The following is a 24,407-nucleotide window of genomic DNA, read 5'->3' as shown; positions in this document are numbered from 1 at the left end:
GGCATATCGGGACATAACAGAACCACTCTCGTTATGCGGGTCATATTGAATCATTTGCTTCTAGCGCAGATAAACTTAACAAAAGAAAAAAATAGAAGAACTTAATGCTGAAATTTGATAACAATTTTAGTAAAATGTTGTATAAGCAATATTTCGAAAAGAAGATGTTAAAAATTAATGTTGAAATAATAGAGGCAATAAATTTCTGTAGTTACGACCGACGAAGTCAGCTATAGAATGTAAAGGAAAAGAAGTATAGAGAAAAGTAAAAATTGATTGTTTTGTTTTAAAAATTGATTGTTCTGTTTTTGGTAAACTACATAAATAGGGCATCCAAATCAAACTTGCAACAAATGTGAAGAGTACAAAGACGTGCAAGCTTCGTAGTCACTTGCTGACGTACTGCCTGTTGGTTTCTGTGCCGGGATCTTCGCCCTACGTTTGTTTAACGATTTCTCTGAGTTTTCGACAGCGCGTGTGGCCGCCATAGCGAAACCTTCGCTCTCGTTTGATGGCAGCGGACTGATGTCGAGTCCGCGGACGAAGATTATATGAACCTATCACGACAAGGTCAGTCTTCCCCGGGTGCCTCACTGCAGAACGGGAATCCAGAAGATATAATAGAGGAGCCTCCAGCTCTGACATTGGTCTCAATTTGAAGGGAGTCCACAACTCACCATAATTATGCCATATCTAGTCGAATCCACTCCCCTGATACCTATATTCCATAAGGCTAACGAAGTACTTGGTTACTAATTGCTATATTTCAACCACTGCTGCCAATTGTCCCAGACATTTACACTTGTCTTACGATGGGCGAGACGCGATAATGAGCTGAAGCATTCGTCAACTTCGGAACGTGTGTGCAGCCCTGTGAACGCGGATCGAGCCATCTTTCTAGAAGAGATAACCCACAGCACATTCATAATGAAGATGTAGGCGTCAGGGCAGCACTATGTCACCAAGAATGTTGAAATAAATGTTCCGTTCATGTTCAGGGTATTTTGAATGTGTGGGTCCAAGTATGGTACGAAGAACACCGCTAAAAGTCACAGAACCGTTTCCTGGCTTAACTGCACTCACCACCTACAGCGGGTAATGGTTTCGTTGAGCAGTTGGAGCACTTCACTCCTTTCATAACTGTTTTAAAAAGGCGAAAGCGTGACTCGGCAGACAATACTTCAAGTCTCCAATCAAACACTGTACGTCGTTTGGCCCACTGACGACGTGCAGCTTTATGAGTCGCTTTCAGCAATGGCATTTTGAGAGGCATCGTACCTCAGATTTCCTCTGACCGTAATTCCCTTCGCAGTGTTCGCTCGGAATATGGTTGAGAACGTGGATTCAATGACAGCAGTAATTTCTGTATGACCGAAACCGATTATTTATCACGTACAAGGCGTGACACTGATACCAACACCTGTCGAATGGCATCTTTATACGCTTAGGCGACAAATGTTATTGCATGGTGATATGCATATATCCAGATGGCGATGGAATGGCGCACACACGGTATAAAACAGCAGTGTTTTGGCAGAGCTTCGTTTGTACGCAGGTGATCAATGTGGAAAGGTTTTCGACCTGATTATGGACACACGAACGGAATTAACACACTTGGATGCATTAGCTGTTAAGCTGATTGTGCGCATCTGTAAGCTCTTGCAATTCCCGGAACTGTGGGATGATGAAACTTCCTGGCAGATTAAAACTGTGTGCCGGACCGAGACTCGAACTCGGGACCTTTGCCTTTCGCGGGCTAGTGCTCTTCCAACTGAGCTACCCGAGCACGACTCACGCTCCGTCCTCACAGTTTTACTTCTGCCAGTACCTCGTCTCCTACCTTCCAAACTCTACAGAAGCTCTCCTGCGAACCTTGCCGAACTAGCACTCCTGAAAGAAAGGATATTGCGGAGACATGGCTTAGCCACAGCCTGGAGGATGGTTCCAGAATGAGATTTTCACTCTGCAGCGGAGTGTGCGCTGATAAGAAGTTGGTAGAGCACTTGCCCGCGAAAGGCAAAGGTCCCGAGTTCGAGTCTCGCTCCGGCACACAGTTTTAATCTGCCAGGAAGTTTCATATCAGCGCACACTCCGCTGCAGAGTGAAAATCTCATTCTGTGGGGATGATTATATTTTTCCGAAAGTCAGATGGTGCGTCGCCAGATCCATTCATTCTACTCACCAACGTGAATAGTAGTTTTGTTTCCACTTCCCCCAGTGACTCTAGAAACTCTGATGGAAATTCTGATGATGTATCCCACTTCTTAGCGTATTGATTCTTCCTTACTCTTAAACTTCAGTCTGCTCTTCATCACTAATACATTGTGATTTGAGCCTATATCTGCCCATGGGTGCACCTTACAATCGAGTACCTGATTTCGGAATCTCTGTCTGACCATGATGTAACCTAACTGAAATATTCCTGTATCAGTAGACCTCTTCCAAATATACCTGCATCCCACGTGATTCTTGAACAAGGTATTCGCTATTACTAGCTGAAGTATATACTGGTGGAACTTATTGCGGAGTGAACGGATGGTAGCTGGAGTAACAAATTTCTTTCTTGAATTTCAGGAGATAAGAAAACCCTAACACGACGATCTAATCTAAGGTTAGTTGAACATACAGACATCAACCAGGAGCAACGATGATGAGTACAGCCACAGGCCATATCGGTTTTGAAATACATTAGTCCTTTTCCTCTCTCATTCCTTGTCCCAAATCCATATCCTCCTCTAATTTTTTCTTCTACTCCTTCCCCTATAACTGCATTCCAGTTCCCTATGAGGATTGGAGTTTGATCTCCTTTTACGTTTTGAATTACCCTTTAACATCCACATATACTTTCTCTATGTCTTGATCTTCAGCTTGCGACCTCGACATGTATACCTGAACTATCGTTGTCGATGTTGGTTTGCTGTCGATTTTGATAAGAACAACCCTATCACTGAACTGTTCATTGTAACACACTATCTGCCCTGCGTTCTTGTTTGTAACGAATCCTACTCCCGTTATACTATTTTCTGCTGCTGTTGATGTTCCCCTATATTCATCGGACCAGAAATCCTTGTCTTCTTTCCATTTCACCTCACTGACCCCTACTATATCTAGATTGAGCCTTTGCACCGAGCGAGATGGCGCAGTGGTTAGCACACTGGACTCGTATTCGGGAGGACGACGGTTCAATCGCGTGTCATGCGGTGGTTTCCCTAAATCGCTCCAGGCAAATGCCGGAATGGCTCCTTTGAAAGAGCGCGGCCGATTTCCTTTTCCGTCCTTCCCCAATCCGATAAGATTGATGACTTCTCTGTTCCGTCTCTTCCCCCAAACAATCCAACCCAACCCTTTGCATTTTCCATTACTGATTTTCTAGCCTCCATACCAAGTTCAAACTTCTGGCATTCCACACCCAGACTCGTAGAACGTTATCCTCCAGTTGGTTATTCAATATTTTTGCATTGTCACCTCCCCTTGGCAGTGCCCTCCCGGGGATCCGAATGGGGGACTACTCGAGAATCTTTTGCCAACGGGGAGATCATCATGACATTTTTCCAATTACATGGCATATGTCCTATTGATACACGTTATGTACCTTTAGTGCAGTGGTTTTCAATGCCTTCTGCATTATCATGCTGTTGGTGGTTGCTTATCCTTTCATCTTTAGTGGCAGTTTCCTACCCAAAGAAAAAGCGACTGCCCTGAATCTCTGTGCGCTCCTGCTCCCTCTTTGACAAGGCCGTTGGCAGAATGAGGGTGACTTCTTATGTCGGAAGTTTTCGGCCACCAATGCTACCTATTAATCAAAATTTAAGGCGTAGCTGATTTGGAACCCGTGACCGAAGACGTTTTGATTAGTAATCAAAGACGCTACCGGTAGACCACGGGTGGGTAGTAAGTTAAACACTTTGATCGATATCATGAACGCAAGGAACGATCATCAAGAATTTCTTGCCTTCATCTGTTCAGCAGAGAACGGCCAAGTATTTCCAATGAGAATTTTTTCCAAATGTGTGTGAAATCTTATGGGACTTAACTGCTAAGGTCATCAGTCCCTAAGCTTACACACAACTTAACCTAAATTATCCTAAGGACAAACACACACACCCATGCCCGAGGGAGGACTCGAACCTCCGCCGGGATCAGCCGCACAGTCCATGACTGCAGCGCCTTAAGCGGCTCGGCTAATCCCGCGCGGCAGAATTTTTTTCCATCACCTTGATTTGATAAGGGTGTCTCCCTGTTAAGAGTTACAATTCTTTATCCGTCTCGGCTGCGATAAAAGGTGAGGTGTATTTCTACATTGTGTCTCTTAGTTGGACGGGCTTAATAGGATTTTTTGAAACATTGATTGTAAGTAGTTTGTCTGGAAGTCACTGTTTTACTGCAGGGACAAATGAAGACATTGTGGCACCTTTGATTCATTGTGGTTACATGTTTCAGTCTAAAAACATAACCGAAATGAACGCCCCTGATAAAAGAACAGTCGTTGAAATATTTCTTTCATTTCACAAGTTCAGCGAAGTCTAGACAAAGCACGCTCAGCAACTGCAAAGTCGATGGAGTCGGGCAGCTGTTGCCTGAAGAGAAGCTTTACAGCAACTTGGGCTGTGAGACCGAACAAGTGCTTTTGTGCAGCTGCTAGTTGCAACCCTCTCGTGCGATCGATCTTCCATATCGCCGCTGTCTCGAAACTGGCAACTTCCATCTAAGAGCTGAGCTGAACAGGCAGCCTGACGATAACAGAAGCGATATCAGTGGCGAGGGCTGAAAGCGGAAATGGGAAGCCTGAGAGCTCACGCGCCTCCCCCTTCCCTTCCTCCCACCCACCCGCTAAGCGCCCGCTAACTCCCGGCCGCATGCTGTGACTCAAGCCCTTAGCGCCCATCGATGCGATGTCGACAAGGTGGTAGGTGCTAGGGAATCGAACGAAGTATGCAGTAGATGTAAAAATAGTGGCTCAGCAGTGACATAATACAGGGTGGCGCCCGAAAAAGTGTCCTCGAGTATTAGACTGCTCACTGGCGCCCGCCAATTATCATCTGTTGTTTCGAAGCTGTTGCTTGCCGTATCTTATTTCATTATTATCTTACTATTACATTTTTATCTATTTGTAGTTGTGCCTGCCGTGGCGGGCATCAGTTCATGCGTAAATGACGAGCAGTCTCTACTCGGGCCGGCCGCGGTGGTCTAGCGGTTCCGGCGCTGCAGTCCGGAACCGCGGGACTGCTACGGTCGCAGGTTCGAATCCTGCCTCGGGCATGGGTGTGTGTGATGTCCTTAGGTTAGTTAGGTTTAAGTAGTTCTTAGTTCTAGGGGACTTATGACCTAAGATGTTGAGTCCCATAGTGCTCAGAGCCATTTAGTCTCTACTCGGAGCCGGTATTTCGTGCGCTACCCTTTGCTTTTGGAAGGTGATAATCATCCAGCAAAAAGCACTACATGAGTTAAAATACTGTATTACCTCAGAAGTTATCAAAACAGGATTTTCATACTTTTTCCTAACAGATATCTATACGATTTTAACGTGCTGCGACTGGATCAAAATGCTGAAAAAGGATACGTTCCACTGAAGTTAAAATGATACTAGCGTTTCACTTGGTACCTGCTTTCTTAGTGACACACAAGGACAGCAGAAAGTTGCGTATTTCGCATATTTGTGTGCCTTCAGAGTTTAAGTTTTAAATTCCTTTCATGCTCTTGTATTTAAGAGGTGTAGTCTCGCGTTACGTAGCTGTAAATAGATTCGCGTAGTCTGCGGCGCAATTGTCATTTATTAGCTTTTTTGTGTAACAGTTTAATTCGTAAGTTAAGTGTAGTAGGACGAATAGGATGTGAGTGCGCTGCATGCAGGAGGAGCTGGCCCCAGTTCGCAAACAGCTGAGCATGCTTTTGACCGCCGTCAGCCGTCTGCAAGCTGCTGCCTCGTCGCATAGTGGCGGTGGAGACTCTGGCGTGTCGCATGGAACACCTCAGTTGTCGCTTGTTTCGCCCACGGGCACTACTTCCGAGGCACCTTGCACCATATTCGACCCGAGATTCACTTTCGCAGCAGAGTTAATGGCCGATTCATGCACGTTCGCGTCTCTCGAGGCGAAGACCCAGTGCGGGGGCTTGCCGTCTGCCCTCGTTCATTCTCCCTGTGAATGGACACGTAACTGCTCCTACAGCTGTGTCCAAGCACGCACATGGGGCAATGGATTTCTAGTTATCGGTAGCTAGCTAGCTATCGAGGCGTTGCTGGTGGAATTGGTGGAGACAGTGGGCCTCGCTCATGGGGTGCAAGCGGAGCTCAAAATTTGCAAAATCGTACCCAGCCTTGATGACGGTCCCTTCGTTTGAAGCTTAGTGCTGGTATCAACCAAAGGCTCCGCTTATTCTTTGACGATCTCTGCTGTAGATTTCTTGACCTTCTTCGTAGGATGGAGAACTGTAGAACTCCCATTAACAGATTACGAATGCTCTATACAAAGTAACCAGCCACTCAGGTAGCTGAGAGCTTGCGGTGTCTACATGGGGATTTTTAGATTAGACGGTACTTTAAGGTCCTCTGATGAACGCTCACAAAAATACAGACACGGCGATTGTCAAAATTTTACCAGTAACTTATCGAAGTATTCGTAACAGAGATCCTGGTGTCGCGCTCAAATTGCTGACGGAACCAAAAGGTGATGGAAACCGGAAGTAGAAAGCTCCAAAATATCGGTGATCATTAAGGCGCGATCCTTTTCTAAGTTATAGCGGATGCATTTATGTAATGACAATGACAATTCGTATCTGTGATAAGGTGAGTCTGCAGCTTTTTTTCGGGATAAGCAAGAAGAATATGATTCAGAGAAAGTCAACGACCATTAGCTTAGTAATACCCAGATCACACGAAATTAACTGATAGCGACTTAACCTAGTGAGTATAGACTCGCAGATTTTTGGATTCATTGCAGGAGGTACGGACATGCAGTCTTGCGAAGTACATTAGAACACGTTTTCCGAAAACTGTGTTGAGCAGCTATTTTGACAGCCCACACGAATGGAAATGTTGGTTTCCAGGAATGACACTGAGAAAATTTAGAGAACTATCATTTGAAGCTGACTGTGGAGCAATCCTAGTGCCGAAAACGGACATTTCGCGCAAGGACCACGAAGATAAGAGAAATTAATGCTGGCACTGAGGCAGATAGACAGTTGTCTTTCCCTCGTTGCATTTCCGTGTCGAACAGGAAAATAAATGACAATAGTGGTGCAACGTACCTTCCGCCACGCACAGCGTGGTAGCACCGTATGTCCGTATACTGTGTAATTGCGCCATTTCCTTATCTAGAGGTGCAACAGGAGTTCACCTGAAAATTTCGTAAGTCAACACCAATAAGAGGAAATATTTCACTTATCAGTAAATTCCATACAACTGGAAACGTCACAAATAATCAGGCTGTGAGAGATCTTTTTTACTACAAGAGACTGTTTAGCGGATGTGAGAAGTAATAGCAACAGGCAGAGGTGCCATCAACACTCCGTTTATGTAACGATTGTGAAGTGTCAAGTGTAAAATCAATTATTTTGAGTGTTTTACGCATAAGGCTGAAGAAAAAAGCGTACTTCAGCTATGTGCTTCACTAATTAGAGGACAAAGATTACGCAGTTTACCAAGCAGCGTTTTTCCTTTCGAGAGAAGCTACACATGGCGAATATTTAATGGATTACATTTTGTTTACTGTTGAGGCCACATTACACATCTGCCGAATAGTTAACAAACGTAACTGCCGCATATGTTGTAAGGAACAGCGCACACTACCACTGAATGGCAAAGAGGCACCAAAAATGTAAACTTGTTACTTATGTTCACAAAGGCTACATTTTAAATACCCTTCATTTTTGTAAAAAAGGCAATTGGAGGATAAAGTTGTCTTAGTATGTTTGAGCAATTACTGGAACCGCAGCTTCTACAAGAAGACTTTCCTGACACAGTCGTGTCCCAACTGGACGAAGCACTCCCTCATTTTGCTCTCATAATAAGAGAATACCGGTACGTAAATCTAAGATTCGCCAACGGACGGGCAGAGGTTCAGCAACACCCTGGCTACTCCATACATCCGATAGGACATCCTCGGATTTCGTCGCTTAGGGGTACAATAGGTCAAGAGTGTACCAACCCAAGAAAAGGGGCGTCCAAGTCGTAAGAGTTCGAATGCCGGATGCACCTCGACTCTTTCCCAAGTTATGATTCAGACTGTATTCAGGTCTACTCTTTAACGATGGAAACAATATTTCGAAAAGAACGGAAGCCATGTAGGAGTGCTAGGAAAATGCATACATTTATTGACAGAGTGTTCGGAAATTCCTGTTACAGACTTCTAGGACTTGTAGAGGGGAGTGAGCACATAATATTGTGAATAGGAAACGATGTCCCGAAACCCACCGTTTCCGTTCTACGACGGTTTCAATTCAGATGTGTACGCATCCATGTCTGCTGAGGGAAAGATAAAGGTCTCGGAACTGGTTGTCCTGATACGCAATAGGTTGTGTACGTGTACTACGTCAGACGGTCACCTAATGTCACGTACATTATGCAAACTTTACGATACTCGTGTAGAGAGAAAGGAAGATATGCTGGCATGATTTCTGGCCGCTACACTAGTAACTGAAGAGACACACAATGTCTGAAACAACCTTAGTGCTCGGCACATCGAGCCGCTGTTGTAATGCATCAGTACCGTTCTGTAGGTACAGTTTGCTGGGTAATCTTTTGTTTTGGAATAATGTAAATGAACAGTGTTTGAGTGTTAACACAAACAAATGTGCTTAACTGATAAATTGCCGCTTCGTTATGTTTCCTTTCGAATTGTTAAGTAATAATTGTACTGCGCCACGCCTAATTTAATTTTTGAAGCAGAAGTGGATGAGTTTAGCACCTGAACTGAAACCGTCCTTGAACGAAAACGGTACGTTACCGTAGAGGTCGAATTTGGTGCTATATTGTTATCTACACACGAGTAGTAGCCGTAGATGAATTCAGGTGAATTGTTGGATGTTTTTACTTGTCACCCAATTCCGGTATAGCAGTTCTAGAATCATTCTAAGAAAGTTTACCCTGAGCAGCACATAGCGGGTGATCAAAATCTCAGCATAAATTGGAAAACTTAGTAAACCATGGGATAATGTAGATAGAGAGGTAAAAATTGACGCACATGCTTGGAATGACATGGGGTTTTATTAGAACAAAAAAAAAACACCCCATATTGCTAGACGCGTGAAAGATCTCTTGCGCGCGTCGTTTGGTGATGATCGTGTGCTCAGCCGCCACTTTCGTCATGCTTGGCCTCCCAGGTCCCCAGACGTCAGTACGAGCAGTTATTGGCTTTGGTGTTACCTGAAGTCGCAAGTGTATCTTGATCGACCGACATCTCTAGGAATGCTGAAAGACAACATCCGACCCCAGTGCCTCACCATATCTCCAGACATGCTTTACAGTGCTGTTCACAACATTATTCCTCGACTGCAGCTAGTGTTGAATGATGGTGGACATATTGAGCATTTCCTGTAGAGAACATCATCTTTGCTTTGTCTTACTTTGTTATGCTAATTATTGCTATTCTGATCAGATGAGTCACCATTTGTCGGACATTTTTTGAACGTTTGTATTTTTTTGATTCTAATAAAACCCCATGTCATTCCAAGCATGTGTGTCAATTTCTACCTCTCTATCTACATTATTCCGTGATTTATTCAGTTTTCAAATTTATACTGACTTTTTGATCACCCGGTATACACCGAAGTATGGACTGGGAAATCTATGGATAGATTCCAGTAGGTACGGACAGACATTCTTGAGATGCAGTTTTGAACACGTTTTCCGATAACTGTCTTGAGCAACTACGTCGACAGTCAACAAGTAATGGAAATATTTTAGACCTCGTAGTTACACAGAGATATGTCCTTACCGACAGTGTCAGTAAAGAGTAATTCCTCGTAGCAATGATGGTTACTAAACATAATACATACATCAAGAATGCTAGGAGAGTTTGCTGCTAGCATCCCACTTAAACAATGAATGCACTTAGTTATAGGCGACGTTTATACGGACTGTAGCATGCCTCGTGGAGATGTAAGTTTCGACCAAGTGGCTTAAGAACGGAAAGTGTCCACCGTGGTTTAATAACAGTATTCGCTAAGTGATGTGGAGTCAGAGTCTGTGGCACTCTTGGTTAAGAAAAGAATGGGCAATTATTATCAGGTGAAGACTTGTACAAGGTCGTGCGTCTGTGTAAGGATCGATACGCGAAGTGTGCAACAGCATCCACCGTCATACCTTAGCGAAAAATCCTGCCGGCAACCGAGAAAATTCCATTCCTACGTAAGATTACTATGGGGGTCGAAGGCTTCTATCTAGTCACTAGTCAAAAATTCTGGTTTGGAGATAGCAGGAAGCAAATGGAAAGCTGAATTTTTAAATTTCACGTTTAAGAAATCGTTCACGCTTGAGGATCGTACAAATATACAGTCGTTTGACAATCGCATGTATTCTCGTATGGAAGACATACTAATAGGCTACTCTGGCGTAAACAAATTACTGACAGAGCTGAAAACCAACATGTCGGCAGGACCAGATGCAATCTGGAGGCAAACGTATTCAACATTTTTATTACGATGGACTTTGCGCATCGAGGCTTGTAATACCCATTTTAACAAGGTCTGAAGAAATAGATATTGGTAACGGTGATGCAGCGGTACTGGATTCATAACATTTATTCGCATTTGTGGAACATTTCAGAATTAACTTCATTAGATACTGGAGAAACATGAGAATTTGTGCCGGATCGGAACGTTGAGTTCACTTTGCCTCCTTGAATCTGTGACGGGAATCCAAGTAAAGGGGTGATCGTGTCGTAGATAGTACGACATACGAATGTTTAGATCGGTCGTGAAGGTTCCTCGAATGGCCGAACTGATTAAGAGATCGCGAACAACAAGCAGGACATCCGGGTTTAACTTCTGGTTAGACATTTATCAATATGAAATATTTTCATATGTAATGTCGCTTATGTTAGCAATATTTCTTTGTTGCTAATAAATTTCATATACACTAAGAGGGTGTTGTGCGACATAAACGAAAGTCGGTAGTTGTGTTTCTACATCTGAAAGATGATGTGTGTTCAAATTTCGTGTAAGAGTTACTTTAGTAGAGCCACTATTTTTTATGGTATGCAAATCAGTTTTCCCTTAAATAAACGCTGCCGTAAATGTTAATCACCTTTGAGGTAGGACGTGCTCAGTTGATATTAGTTAAGACTGTCTTTTAAGTTGACAAAGACGCCATTATCAACACCTTACTGAACTTATACGAAGTCGTGTAATAGGGATAGGAGAAACTGAGTGTTCCTTCTGCGGCAATCAAAAAAGTCTCGACAGAAATTTATCCACTGTTCAAATGGTACAAATGGCTCTGAGCACTATGGGACTTGACTGCTGTAGTCATCTGTCCCCTAGAACGTAGAACTACTTAAACCTAACTCACCTAAGGACATCACACACATCCATGCCCGAGGCAGGATTCGAACCTGCGACCGGAGCGGTCATGCGGTTCCAGACTGAAGCGCCTAGACCGCACGGCCACACCGGCCGGCTTTATCCACTGTGCATGATTGCTGGCAGCGGCGATCACAGGAATGTGCGGTTGAAAGAAGACCGGTCTGGGACGGTCATATGGCAATATCGAGATTAGACCATCGTTCTCGGCGTATGGCTAAGATGCATCGCACTGCATCTGCAGCTGAAATTTGAGCAGCAGCTGGCACCACAACGACACAACGAACTGTTACAAATCGGTTGCTTCAAGGACAGCTCCGAGCCAGACGCCCCGTCGCTGCTTTTCATTGACCCGAAACCACTGCAATTTGCGTTTTCAGTGATGTCATGCAAAAGTGCATTAGCAGACAGGGTGGAGGTCTGTTGTGTACACTGGTGAAAGCTGGTGGTGTCTCGGTGCCAGTGGCGGCCGTGTGTTGGTTACAATAAGGCCATTTGAGGGCCTGCATCCAACTCGTCTGCACACTGGACTACATCTGGAGATATGCACTGTGGTCCGATTTCGTATGGCAGCAGGAGCACTCTTGTGGTTATCCGACATACCCTGATTAGACTCTGGTGATTCGACCCGTTGTGCTGCCGTTAATGAACAGTTTTCCATGGAGGTGTTCTCCCACAGGATAATACTCACCCAGATGCCACTGTTGTAACCCAACAAGCTCTACAAAGTATAGACAATCACCAGATCTCTCTCCAGTCTAGCACATATCGGACGTCATGGGACGACAACTCTAGCGTCATCGACAAACAGCATTAACCGCCCCAATGTTGACCGACCAAGAGCAACAGACATCAAACTTCATCCAACAAACTGGTGTCGGACAGCTGTAAAGCACATTGCATGTACGTCTGCATGCCTGCATTCAACATTCTGGGGGCTACACCGGTTATTAACGTGCCAACATTTTATATTTCCAATGGATTATCTCCCGCTTATGTTTATCTGTAACCTCGCAATGTTAATCACTTCAGTATGTTACCTAGACAAATATGTTACCTAGACAAATATGTTACCTAGACAAATATGTTACCTAGACAAATGTATTGACAAAATTTCGTTACTCTATATTAATTACTTTTTGTGTTGCCTTTTTTTCAATCAGTGTAGATAATGAAGAAAATTAAGACTACATGACAATAGATTTTTTCTATAATACAGTCGACTATAGGAAATAAAAAGACGATAACAATATGAAAAATGCCAGGACATCAGACTAACAATATTAGCTAAGGTTTTTTTTTTCTACAGGAAGCAGCCACATAAACAGTCACATTTGAAAATAAAATTTAACAACACAGCATTGCAGCAACTGGCCCAAAAAGACTCCGCCATCCCGAACTGTCATCTCTCTCAAAAATCGAGTGAAAGATAAAAAAAGTAGAAAATAAAGCTTCAGATATTGTAATGTCGAGCAAGTCATCAGCTTATGCATACACCGAAAAAACACACAAAGCTTTCAAATAATTTTTGTCTCGAACATATTTTCCCACAGTTAAAGTACAAATAGGTCGTACACCCTAGATATGACCAATGTTTTCGGAAAGTTTTCCCTTGAATGTAAGGCAAACGCCGGAGCTGAAATCTTCCGCTACATTTTCCCAGTAAGGTATCCCACTGACTCTTTATCAGCTCGCCTGGTACTTGGCTGAGAAGTTCCTAACTCTACAGTGGGACGTTGCTCGAACGGCACCTCTGTACCCAGAGAGTGAAAAATATACACAAAGAATCTGGTATAAACTATGGAGTTTCCCTTGTTTATCAGGCGAATGTCCGAAGGGTAAACCTCCTTCAAAATTGGTGACACACGGAAAAACCTTAGCATGTTGAAATTAGTAACATTCTTCTATACTCCCTGTATTTACTCTTTGGAAATTTATGGTAAGGACTTATGGTCGCTAAGCTTACACACTGTTTTATCTAACTTAAATTAACTTACGCTAATGACGACACACACACACACACACACTCCCATGTCCGAGGGAGGACTCTAACCTCCGACGGGGGCAGCCGTGTATTTACTCTGTTGTGGTGGAATAGAAGGGACGTCTTTGGCGATATTGTTCCCTGTGACATCTACCTAGCAACGTAATGTGGGTATAGGTCAGTTCTTCTTAAATTGAGAAATTCCTCCCTGGCCCCATTCGTTCTTATTGTAAGTCCCTGATGTTATATAAAATTGATGTTTCTCGGTTTGTAACATCCCTTGAGAACAATTCATATACTCCATGTAGTAGCTGCTTGTCGCTGATGTCTTTGGACAGCAACTTATCCTTGTTATATCTCTTTAGGGAAATGTCGTACACCTACATGTCACCATATGGTGACCTGGTAGTCTTTTACCTTGTTCGCTTCCATTGACGTTACCTTCATTTTCCATACTTGCAACGCCTCATGAGTTTTCTTGCATACAACTGACTCCTAGTATTTTTGTGTACATAACACATTGCTTAACTAACCACGAAGTGGAAAATATTGCCTGTTTCTGTAAATATGGTTGCTATTATTCTGGAAAGAGCGTCACAACTGTTCTTGTGCTACGAGTATAACGTATCAAGTGCAGGAACAGGGAGTTCCGTAGGTTAGCGGATAAAAACGAAACCTTGTCCGTCTGTCTGTCTGTCTACTCGACTGTGAAAAATCCCTTTTTGGGAACGTGCAGAAGTATGAAGCTGAAATTTGTGTCACATATTAACGTCTACGGTCTCTTGCCGACGTAAAAAAGTTAAAGCTTCTACGTCAATGCAGTAGAGAGATATGGTCATTAAAGTCACATATTTAGATACTTATAAACTGATTCAGCAAAACCTGTAGGGTGCTTCCCGTTGACCTACGATCATCGAATTTGCTAAGAAGAAAAAATTCACAGTAAAACTAAAGGAAAAAAATCCGAAAATTATTAAATTATCATTGTATTACAGGAAAAAAATCCTTTTTTTGTCGTTTGTTATCCGACAGTCTGTCTGTCTGTCTGCCTGTCTGTCCGTCCGTCCGTCTGTTAACACATTTTTCTCAGGAACATGTAGACCTATCCAATGTACATTTGTGTCACATACTAACGTCTATGGTTCCTTGGCGGCGTAATAAATATAACCCTTCTGAGTCAATGGAATAAAAATACATGGCCATTTACGTCACATATTTTGATACTTGCAAACTCAATCATCAAACCCTATAGCGTTCTTTCCGTTGACCAGGAATCCTGAAAAGTGGAAGAAGTAAGAGTTCGCAGTACAAGTAAGGGAAAAAGTCAGAAAACTGTCAATTTGTAATTATATGATACGAAAAATATATTTCTGTTATCTTTTCTTATCCGATTTCAAACTCAGAATTTAAAAATTCTCGAAAGTTTTGGCATTCCCTGGATCGATATATTGACCATATCATTATCGATAATAGATGAGATTCTTGAATCTCGGGATGGATGAACTGTCTATAAATGAATAAGTTTGTATGGAACCCTCAGAGCCCTTCTCGCATCTGGCCATTTTCTTTTCTTTTTTGTCAAGTATCTTACCTCAAATGAAGAGTTATATAAAACACGGTTCCGCCATTAGAATATACAGGCGGATTAGTAAGCAGCAGTTGCTACAACTGTCTGCATAAGTCAGCAACAGTCACCCAGGCAAACAACTGCAGTGAGACCTGCCGTAGTCTACTCGACAATGACTGATCGTTGACAAGACCAAAGTTTGATTCTCAACTCCTACAAGTATTGCTAATTTTATATTTCAGCTCTACAAAATTCCATAAAATCCTCTCACTGTCATCAGATGTCAGTTATTCCTGAGCACTCGAAGGTCTACATTGAAATCTGTTCAGGACCGTCTCTAATTTTTCTGTGTCGTTGTAATACTTTTTACTTCACTGTTACGTGTAGGCTTTTCACTGAAAAATTTGTTCATGAATATAATGGAAATTCTTGTAACGACGTGGCATACTGTGATGAATACGGTAGATAATTTGGGTTCAATTGAGCTACGAATAGGTCGACACATCCATGCAGGAAATACGATACAAAGTGTACCCCGCTCCTAAGGTCCGCCAAAATAAATAGGCAATGGGTTCATAAACTCCATTGATTACTTACATACATCACTATTATCGGGTAGCACCAATCAAGACATACTATATGCTGCAAGGGTTTGACTCAGCCGCCAGATACCTTAGACCGAATGAAACCAAATCGTTCACAGACGTACACTTGGATGAGAAAGCCCTTTATATTCCTCACTATACATAGCACGGATCTCACACCCGTATACTTCCAAATCCACATACTTCAGTCTACTTCGAAGTTTCCAGGTTTTGCTTCTTCTTGTGCGTTCACTTCATCGTTAAGTAAAGAAGTGAGCTTTTTCATCGCCTTCGTGTGCTCCTTCCTACATTAGCTTATCATCTTTTGTTGCAGTTCGTTAATTTTCATGTTATCGTAGCAGGGAATGAACAGAACACTACATCTGGACACTGTCGGCCGAATGATGGTTTATTTTAGCACCGAACAAACACGGAGTAGTATCTGTAACATATTTCAACGGCATAGTATTGCCGGAGTCCCGGTATCCAGGTGGTCATTAGCCGTGATGTGCAAGCTTCTCCGGTTGAGCGAGCTACGTGTGGCTATATTTAAAGACATATTAAATTTTTCACCCAAGATTACGTAAATCACTGCGATATGTAAATCGCAAATTTGGAAGGTCCACATACTGCCATACGGCTGCTTGAGTTAAAAGAGATCAAGCAATCTGTAACTCCTCCACATTATTCTCTGGACAAGCAATATAGATCGATTTTTATTTCGAATCAATCTGTGAAACATGCAGAAATGTCTTTAGGCAATTTTCTTTGATACTTTGACAATTTATGGTGAGTTCTTAGTAGTGAAAGGATCATCTGAACGAGACGAATTTGTCCACAGTCATTACGGGGTTTCGGTCGTTATTTGACACTGGATTGTCTAAACAACCCAGTCCCACGATTAAAATTAAAATAAAGATTTTTAACTGTTACAATGTGGATGTAATTACATTTCTTTCTGCAGAAATAGACATAGACATGATATGGTCACTGCGCAGGACCTAGATTGCAGATTGAATTCACCATTTGCTTTGCTTTCATGATCTATTCCGGAGGTTATTATAATCTTAAAATACAATTGCAAACATCAAACAACATCCATATAACATGGATAAATTTAAGTTTGCCTAATAGTTTTCACTCACAAGAGAGACCGAAATTTAAAAAGCATAATGATATATAGGTTTCACCGTACCTGTAGAGCTAAAATAGCCTAGTCTGTGTATAAATAACATAGTAAACAAATAAACTTTCTAATGGAAAGTTGTTCCAGCTGAGAAGATATCAAACTTGTTGAACGAGAAAATCTCTTTTAGGCTTTAGAAAGAAAACTAAGTACAAAGGATAAAGAAAAAGCGACGCTTACTGCCTTCCAAATATTGTCCGATTTGTTTTTATGTACATATTTTATCGAGTCACTAAATGTTAATGTAGACAAATATTTGGAACATACTTTTCCAGTTCTTTGATTTCTGAGCAGTGTGGAAAATTTACCATGCGATTTTTATCAAGAAATTACACTGAGACTTTTGCTTATAAGGGACCATCTTTTTTACGGTAAAACGACAAATAATAAAATTAAGGACTTATTAGTGACAATCCAGTTCATCAATGACCAACATCAACCTCCACTGTACCAAGGCCGGAATTCGTGCTCAGATTCAGACCCCGGCCTTGGTACAAATTTTATTGCTTCGGCCTGTATTCATTATCAGGGATAATGTTGGGAATTAGTATGTCGTCGGAACATATAATTTCATCCGAGTAATATAATACCTACACCTGAGGTAGAAGCAGGATTATCCCATTTCACAAAAATGGTTCAAATGGCTCTGAGCACTATGGGACTCAACTGCTGTGGTTATCAGTCCCCTAGAACTTAGAACTACTTAAACCTACCTAACCTAAGGACATCACACACATCCATGCCCGAGGCAGGATTCGAACCTGCGACCGTAGCAGTCGCACAGTTCCGGACTGCGCGCCTAGAACCGCGAGACCACCGCGGCCGGCTCCCATTTCACACAATGCTACGCTGCTGTTCCGCAGTTGCAGAGCCTCTGCACTACCGAATAAAATCAAAAGGGAAACATTGCGATGGGATGAAGCGTGAAGTGGAGTTCGTTGTAGGGAGTGAGACGTGTTGGGGGAATCCATGTAGCTGGGTTCCCTGCAGTGCCAGAATTGCGCAGTTGCTAAAGCACCTGCCTTGTGTCTCGATCCGGCACGCAGTTTTGTTGTGGTGTTATCGTAGTTTTGAAAGTAGTGTTATATAGCACAAAGAAATGATAACGAGAAGAAATGTCCAGCATTGCGCCCCTGTAGTCTCTAGAAGGACAGCGAGGGTCTCACAACTGAAATTATTTTGGCTGCTTTTTCAATTGCAAACATTATTAAGAGTTGAAACTTCCTGGAAGGTTAAAACTGTGTGCCGGGCCGAGACTCGAACTCGGGACCTTTGCCTTTCGCGGACAAGTGCTCTACCAACTGAGCTGCCCATGCACGACTCACGCCCCGTCCTCACAGCTTCACTTCTGCCAGTACCCCGTCTCCTACCTTCCAAACTTTACAGAAGCTCTTCTGCGAACCTTGCAGAACTAGCACTCCTGAAAGAAAGGAGTTTCTTGCGTCCAGTTGGTTTGGGCAAGATGCTGGTGGATGACACAGGAGAGGTCACTGTTGCAAATGATGGAGCAACATTATTACAGCTTCTTGAAGTGGAACATCCTACGTCACCTATGCTTGCAGAACCTGCACTGTTGCAGGATAACTAAGTGGAAAATAATACGGCTTCTGTGGTAATAATTGCTGTGAAGTTGTTCAAGACTGCCAACGAACTCGTGAAGCAGAAGATACACCCTACATCAACTATTAGTAGCTGACTCAGTACAGGAGTACTAAACTAGATTTATTTGTCGCATGTAGCAGATGAGGCAAGAAAGTCGCTTGTCTACGGCTTGTACTCGCGACAGCGCGACAGAACGGAAGTAAGTGCCACTCATATGAAGTGATGCAGGTGAACTACACCAAAACAGAAACGGAAACTCGCTGCTACAAAATAAGTGAATAGTATCTCAACAACTGTATCGCTTTTCCTTCTGACAGAATTTATCAAAAACCATCAGTCAGTGAAATGACGATGTTTTGCTGCGTGGTCTATGCCTTTCAGTGCCTTGTAGCTGGAAGAACCTGTACATGGAAACTCAATCGTGATTGTACGTTTCATTGCACAGTGGGTCGAAGTAGTTCCCTCCAATAATTTGTTTATTTCAGCTACTAGTACCTAATGAACTCTATGTTTTGGGAAACAGTAATTCATTAGAACTATACAACGAGTAGAAGCTACAAGTGTTATAATTAACTGTGAAATGTTCGCAACTTTACTGCTGTTCAGAAAAAAAATTTGCGAAACACGGTAGAGGTACTTCGCTAAAAATGTTATTATTTTGTTGTGTTCCGTCAGCAGCTTTCAGAATAAAGATCTCATTTTCCACGGCTTAAGTAAATGAAGTAGAAATATCAAAATGAAATACCAATATAGGTCTACATTTTAAAAATTATTACCTTTTAGAGATATACTGAAATACTATAAACAATATTTTTAGTAACGTCGTGAGTATTCTGTTACCTTTAAGTCCCATTCCCTCTTTTTCTTATTTCTACGTTTATTTTTAAAGCCCTTCAACACATAACAATAATCGGCTACCTACTTTCATTCCACATTTGATGGTACCTCTTCTTTCCACCTTCTTGATGCCTTGGTGCTGTTCGTTACAACGTTTTCGAAGTCGTAGTCAGTACGTGAGTTTAGGAAGTAGATTTTTATACCTATGCACAACCAAACTTCAGGAAATTTTCCAACGTTATAATAGGAATTTTCCTATAATTGGACGTTTTTTTACACCCTACAAAGTTTTGAATAACAGATGTGACAGAAGTCCATCTATCTTTTTCTCCGATATTTATTGCTTTCCAAACTTCGTGATTTTACATCAGTTCGTTAGTATGAGGAGAAAGGGAAGTATTATTGCTCTTGACATATGAAGGTAAATTACGTAGAACAATACTGAAAGTGCGATTCATCTTGCAGTATCAGCTGCATCAAGCCTGATTTAATATGAAGTGGTGGAAGAAATATTTATTGTGGTCTGAAAGCTGCGCACGCAAGATATTGTTAAACGCAGGCAAGAAACGTCTTCAGTATGGCCAAATTTTTTCTCTCCAGTGCTTTCCTTTGCCCTGCTACGACACTCCCATAAAATGCAGGGTATTTTCTTGCGCCAAAATTTCTAACCTAGTAAAATTTCTGTAACTAATAATAATGAAAATGGAAATGCCGTGTGGCTAGGGCCTCCGATTCGCCTGCTGCAAGTCTTTCGAGTTGACGCCACTTCGGCGACTTGCGTGTCGGTGGGGATGAAATGACGATGACAAAGACAACACAACGCCCAGTTCTGAGCGGAGAAAATCTCCGACCCAGCTAGGAATCGAACCCGGGCCGGTAAGTATGACATTCCGTCGACTGAACACTCAGCTACCAGGGGCGGAAACTATTGAAAAAAAAAATTAAATCGTTACTGTTGCTGACCTGCAGACATCTTGTAGGTACCTCTTCAAGTAGTCACACTTAACTGCACATTCACCACACATTCCCTCATAAATTTCCTCACAAGTAGTCCATCAGAAATTGAGAAGAATAGTAACGTCTATACGTACAACACTAGAAAAAATGGCATTTGCTATTCAGTATTGGAACCGTCAGTGGCTCAGGCATAAGCAAAAGTCTTTGATCACTTGCCCAATACCATAAATTGTGTGATTGGCAAACGAGTAGGTTTTAAATATTAAATTCACTTTTACATTAAAACCCCTCCTATTCCATAGATAAATTTTTATACTAAAATGAGTAGCCTGTAAAACAACTAGTTTTTAAGCGTAATTGCACGAGTATTGCGCTTGCTGCTGAAACACAGTATGTTCTAAGTTTTGAAACCAATCGTGTGTATACATCCTGTAAACCGACCCGTTTCACAGCATTGCGACAGTAAAATCGTATAAATATTCTATGGAACACGTAACTAACTAGTTACGAAAAAACTCTGTATGATATAAGAAGACTAACAATAGTTCTGAAATCAATGTAACAAAGTCATTTGTTAACAAACTTTATTTTCAACTGTCTGACATCATGCAGACTTATGTCATCAATAACAAAAGTGTGGTCGAGTGGGTAGAAAAAGTTGAAGTGTGTTGTGAACGAGGGTTCTACAAGTATGTTAAAATGAATACCTAACTATACACTATTTGTCCAAAAGTATCCATCACATACTAGTAGACATTAATATGGAACCTGTCCACCATTCACCTTCGTGAGCCTTCCATTCTGGTAGGGAACCTCATCATGAGGTGACTGAATGTCTGTAGAGCAATTTCTGTGCAATTTTCCTCAACAGAGGCAACCAGAGAAAGTCGTCACATTGAATACTGGGGTTTGGAGTAACGGAAACTTTGTATCTCATCACAAACGAGTTCCAAATGGCTTGGAGTAGGGTGTCTCGGTAGGTGTTGCTGTCCACTAAACAATGTGTCACAAGTGCTGTTTTATAACAGGGTGCACTGTCATTCTGATACATTCAATGATCAATTAAGAGCAGTCCCTCGATTCTAGGCAATACACCCTTCAGTAAAATGTGTTCATACCCTTCTTCACTTAGTGTTTTATTATGTACACTTAGGGAACCACTCCATAAGCACTAAAAGCACAGAAATTGTGGCTGCTCCTCGTCTGTACTTTACAATCGGCACTAAACATGATGGCAGGTGACATTTTACAGGCATTCACCAAACCTAAATACTACCATCGGATTTCCATCGTGTACAGAGTGATTCATCACTCAAAATCATTCTTTTCAGGCCATTCGCTGTCCAGTGGCATTGCTGTTTACACCACCTCAAGCGTCACTTACCACTAACTATGGAAATGTATAGTTTGAGGAACTGTTAGATCACTGTACTTCACTCTTTTTAACTCCATAAACCCATGTTTTGTACTAGCTGCACTGCTGGTAGCAGTTTGGAACTCAATTGTGTTTTCTTCCGCTGATGTCATGCTACTGTATACAACCACCTCCCCAACATTCGGCCGCCCCAGTCCGTTAATGCCTGTGGGTAGCCTGGTCTAGAGTTTCGCTGTGATTTTTCGCGTTTCCACTTCCCAATCCGGTCACAAATTTGGTCAGCTTTGGAGGGCTTGGAGTGCACCAGACGGATTCGTTACTCAGTTGACATCCGATGACCAGCCCACGTTCCAAGTCGCTGATTTCTCTGTCCGACCCATTCTCGCGTTACTGATTCTCCACTGACGACGCAGAACTCCCCTCTTACTGTTGTATTGACGGGACCGTCTCTCCTGCCATCTTGTGGTCAATTTCGCATTACCATAGGATGCCCGAATACTTTTGATCATATAGCGTAAATCTCATACCGCGAGGCTACTGATACAGTGTAAATATGAACCTTCTTAAGGGTTAAAATAAGGTTTTCTCGTTATTCCAGGTTTCCACATTGCCGCTCACTGGAGCCCAGGAGCGCCCGTTTATGACCCTCTACAACAACACCGCTGGAGCAGCTTCTGTTGGCCACGATTACCACAGTGAGGCAACAGGTAACACACACAATACATTCCACAGGGCAGCAACGCGCAGCAATCAGCATTAAGTGCTACATTCTTGTGCAACTTCGTGAAGCGTCGTGCATTGTAGCTTAGGATACTTACGCTTCCCGATGACATCTAGATAGCGCGCTATTGGAGGTAGTGCACTTCACGAAGTTTAACGGAATACAGAATTTGTACGATTTTTGTTGGATGAAGGCGTGGCTGTATCAAATTATTTAAAATTTATTTTTCACATTCATTCACACATACTACGTGCACAAGAATACATGTAGAATTACAAGAAGTTGTAATTGAGCATTTGCAATTAAACAAATAAACGTAGAAATCGAACAAAGATTGAAAAATTTGGATTCTATATCAGTTTCAGAACACATGGAATGGAAATATAAAATGAAATAGGTCAATTAAAAAGACTTAGTCCGTTAATGGTTCGCTGCTTTTCTCTAAACGTGGTAAGTGGTAGAATACTACGAAAGATCTCCAGCATTCTGCTATTGATTCTAATTTTTTGAAACTCTGCTCAAATATCATGTTACAACCATAGATCATACCATTATTTGGGCATTAGGAATAGTCAGAGCTGAATGGTAGAAAATGAGGTTGAAGAACTCTGTTTTGCGTGTTGATTTGTTCGTTTTCAAGGGCTACATGCAGGTAAAGCCATGTTATGTATACACAGCCAGTAGATCAACTACTATCTATTTTCATTGCATAGTGTGAATGAATTTTTACATTTTCAATTTTATTACTGCATCATTAGTTCATTAGTCTTTTATTATTTCATAGAAATGGCAGTTTAATCTTTAATATTGTACATCAAATAAAGCGTTGTACTTCATTCCTACTTCACTCAGCAAAAATATTTAGAAACAAGGATTGGTGCCATTCTACAACACAATGGACGTCCGGCGACAACAGAGAGAAAGTACCGTATAGACTAGGGGGCATGTCTTGCGTATCTTAAGGCACGACACACGCAAAGGGACAGTTTTGTCCCTGCAATGCTGTACCAATTCTTAGGCCATGTGTTTGTTGTTCGTTTCTGTCAGAATGGTTATTGAAATAGCACTGATCGACTTTCCAATCATATACGAGTATAACAACGCAGTATTTCCTACCACTGCTAACTCGAGGAATAAAAATTACTTCCTTTTTTTAATAAAATTTATTTAAATACCAAAAATTGTTTTCACTGCCGCTATGACTATTAAATATTTCGTTTTTTACTCAGTTACAAGTAAAAAATAAAAAACAACCTGTTGCAACCGAGACCAAACAAATAAAGAAAAATATCTGTTATTCAAACCTCTATTGGTCTTAACCAATCGGTTTTTCCCGCACCTAGTAAAGAAAAATATGCCAAAAAGTAATCAAGGTAAGTTTGACATAACAGTGGAATGGACGTTTCCAAACACGTTATGTCGCATCGTCATAAACGCTACTGAAGGGACAAATTTTTCGTAATTAATTTCTATGAAAATTAAGCGCCACTCTTCAGAGACACAAGTAAGCCCATGTTCAAATCATTTCGCAAAAGGGTGAACAGAAAAAATGGACTTCGAAGACACTGAAAGATATTATTATGAAAAATTCTAGATAAGTAAAAGTGTAATAGAAGCAGGTCTGATAATATTTTGTTTTATTTTTATTTGATCATATCATGTAATGATATTTAGCCGTGCTTGCAATTCAGTTTCCATTAGAAAAATTTAAGTAATTGACGTTGGTGTTGTTCAGCAAAAATTAATTACTACAAGAATTTCTTGGGAAATATTTTTTATTTCTTTCTCGAATGCCTCCCTCAGGCAGCTGGTAATATATGAAAACCGAAACCAATGGATTACCAAAATTCTAATGCAAGTCCTACGAGAGAATGCCACGACATAATTTTGGGTGAGGTCCTCTATGTAGTTTACTCCGACACTCGTGGTGACAATGGTACGAAAATATTATGCTTCATTTGTGATAATACTGTCCAAACAAATCCATGGGAACTTACGTTCCTTTTATCAGTTGTTGAGTATAAAGTACATACACAGGGAGTCTGAACGAAATCTTTTTTTCGATAGAAATTGTCTG

At 41.7% G+C, this 24,407-nt stretch overlaps 1 protein-coding gene across 2 annotated transcripts in view; it reads left to right on the top strand.

The window, feature by feature from the left end:
• The window catches only part of LOC126238059 (ecdysone-induced protein 75B-like), a 626,856-nt gene that overhangs the window by 282,492 nt on the left and 319,957 nt on the right, over nucleotides 1–24,407 (top strand). For both annotated transcript variants that reach the window (XM_049947766.1, XM_049947765.1), the window contains exon 3: nucleotides 22,208–22,316. In XM_049947766.1, coding sequence (XP_049803723.1) covers nucleotides 22,208–22,316 — 109 coding nt within the window. The remainder of the gene's footprint in view (nucleotides 1–22,207; nucleotides 22,317–24,407) is intronic.

Source organism: Schistocerca nitens, chromosome 1 (genome assembly GCF_023898315.1).
Source record: "Schistocerca nitens isolate TAMUIC-IGC-003100 chromosome 1, iqSchNite1.1, whole genome shotgun sequence".
NCBI classification, from domain to species: domain Eukaryota; kingdom Metazoa; phylum Arthropoda; class Insecta; order Orthoptera; family Acrididae; genus Schistocerca; species Schistocerca nitens.
This window is presented reverse-complemented; position numbering and strand designations above follow the sequence as displayed.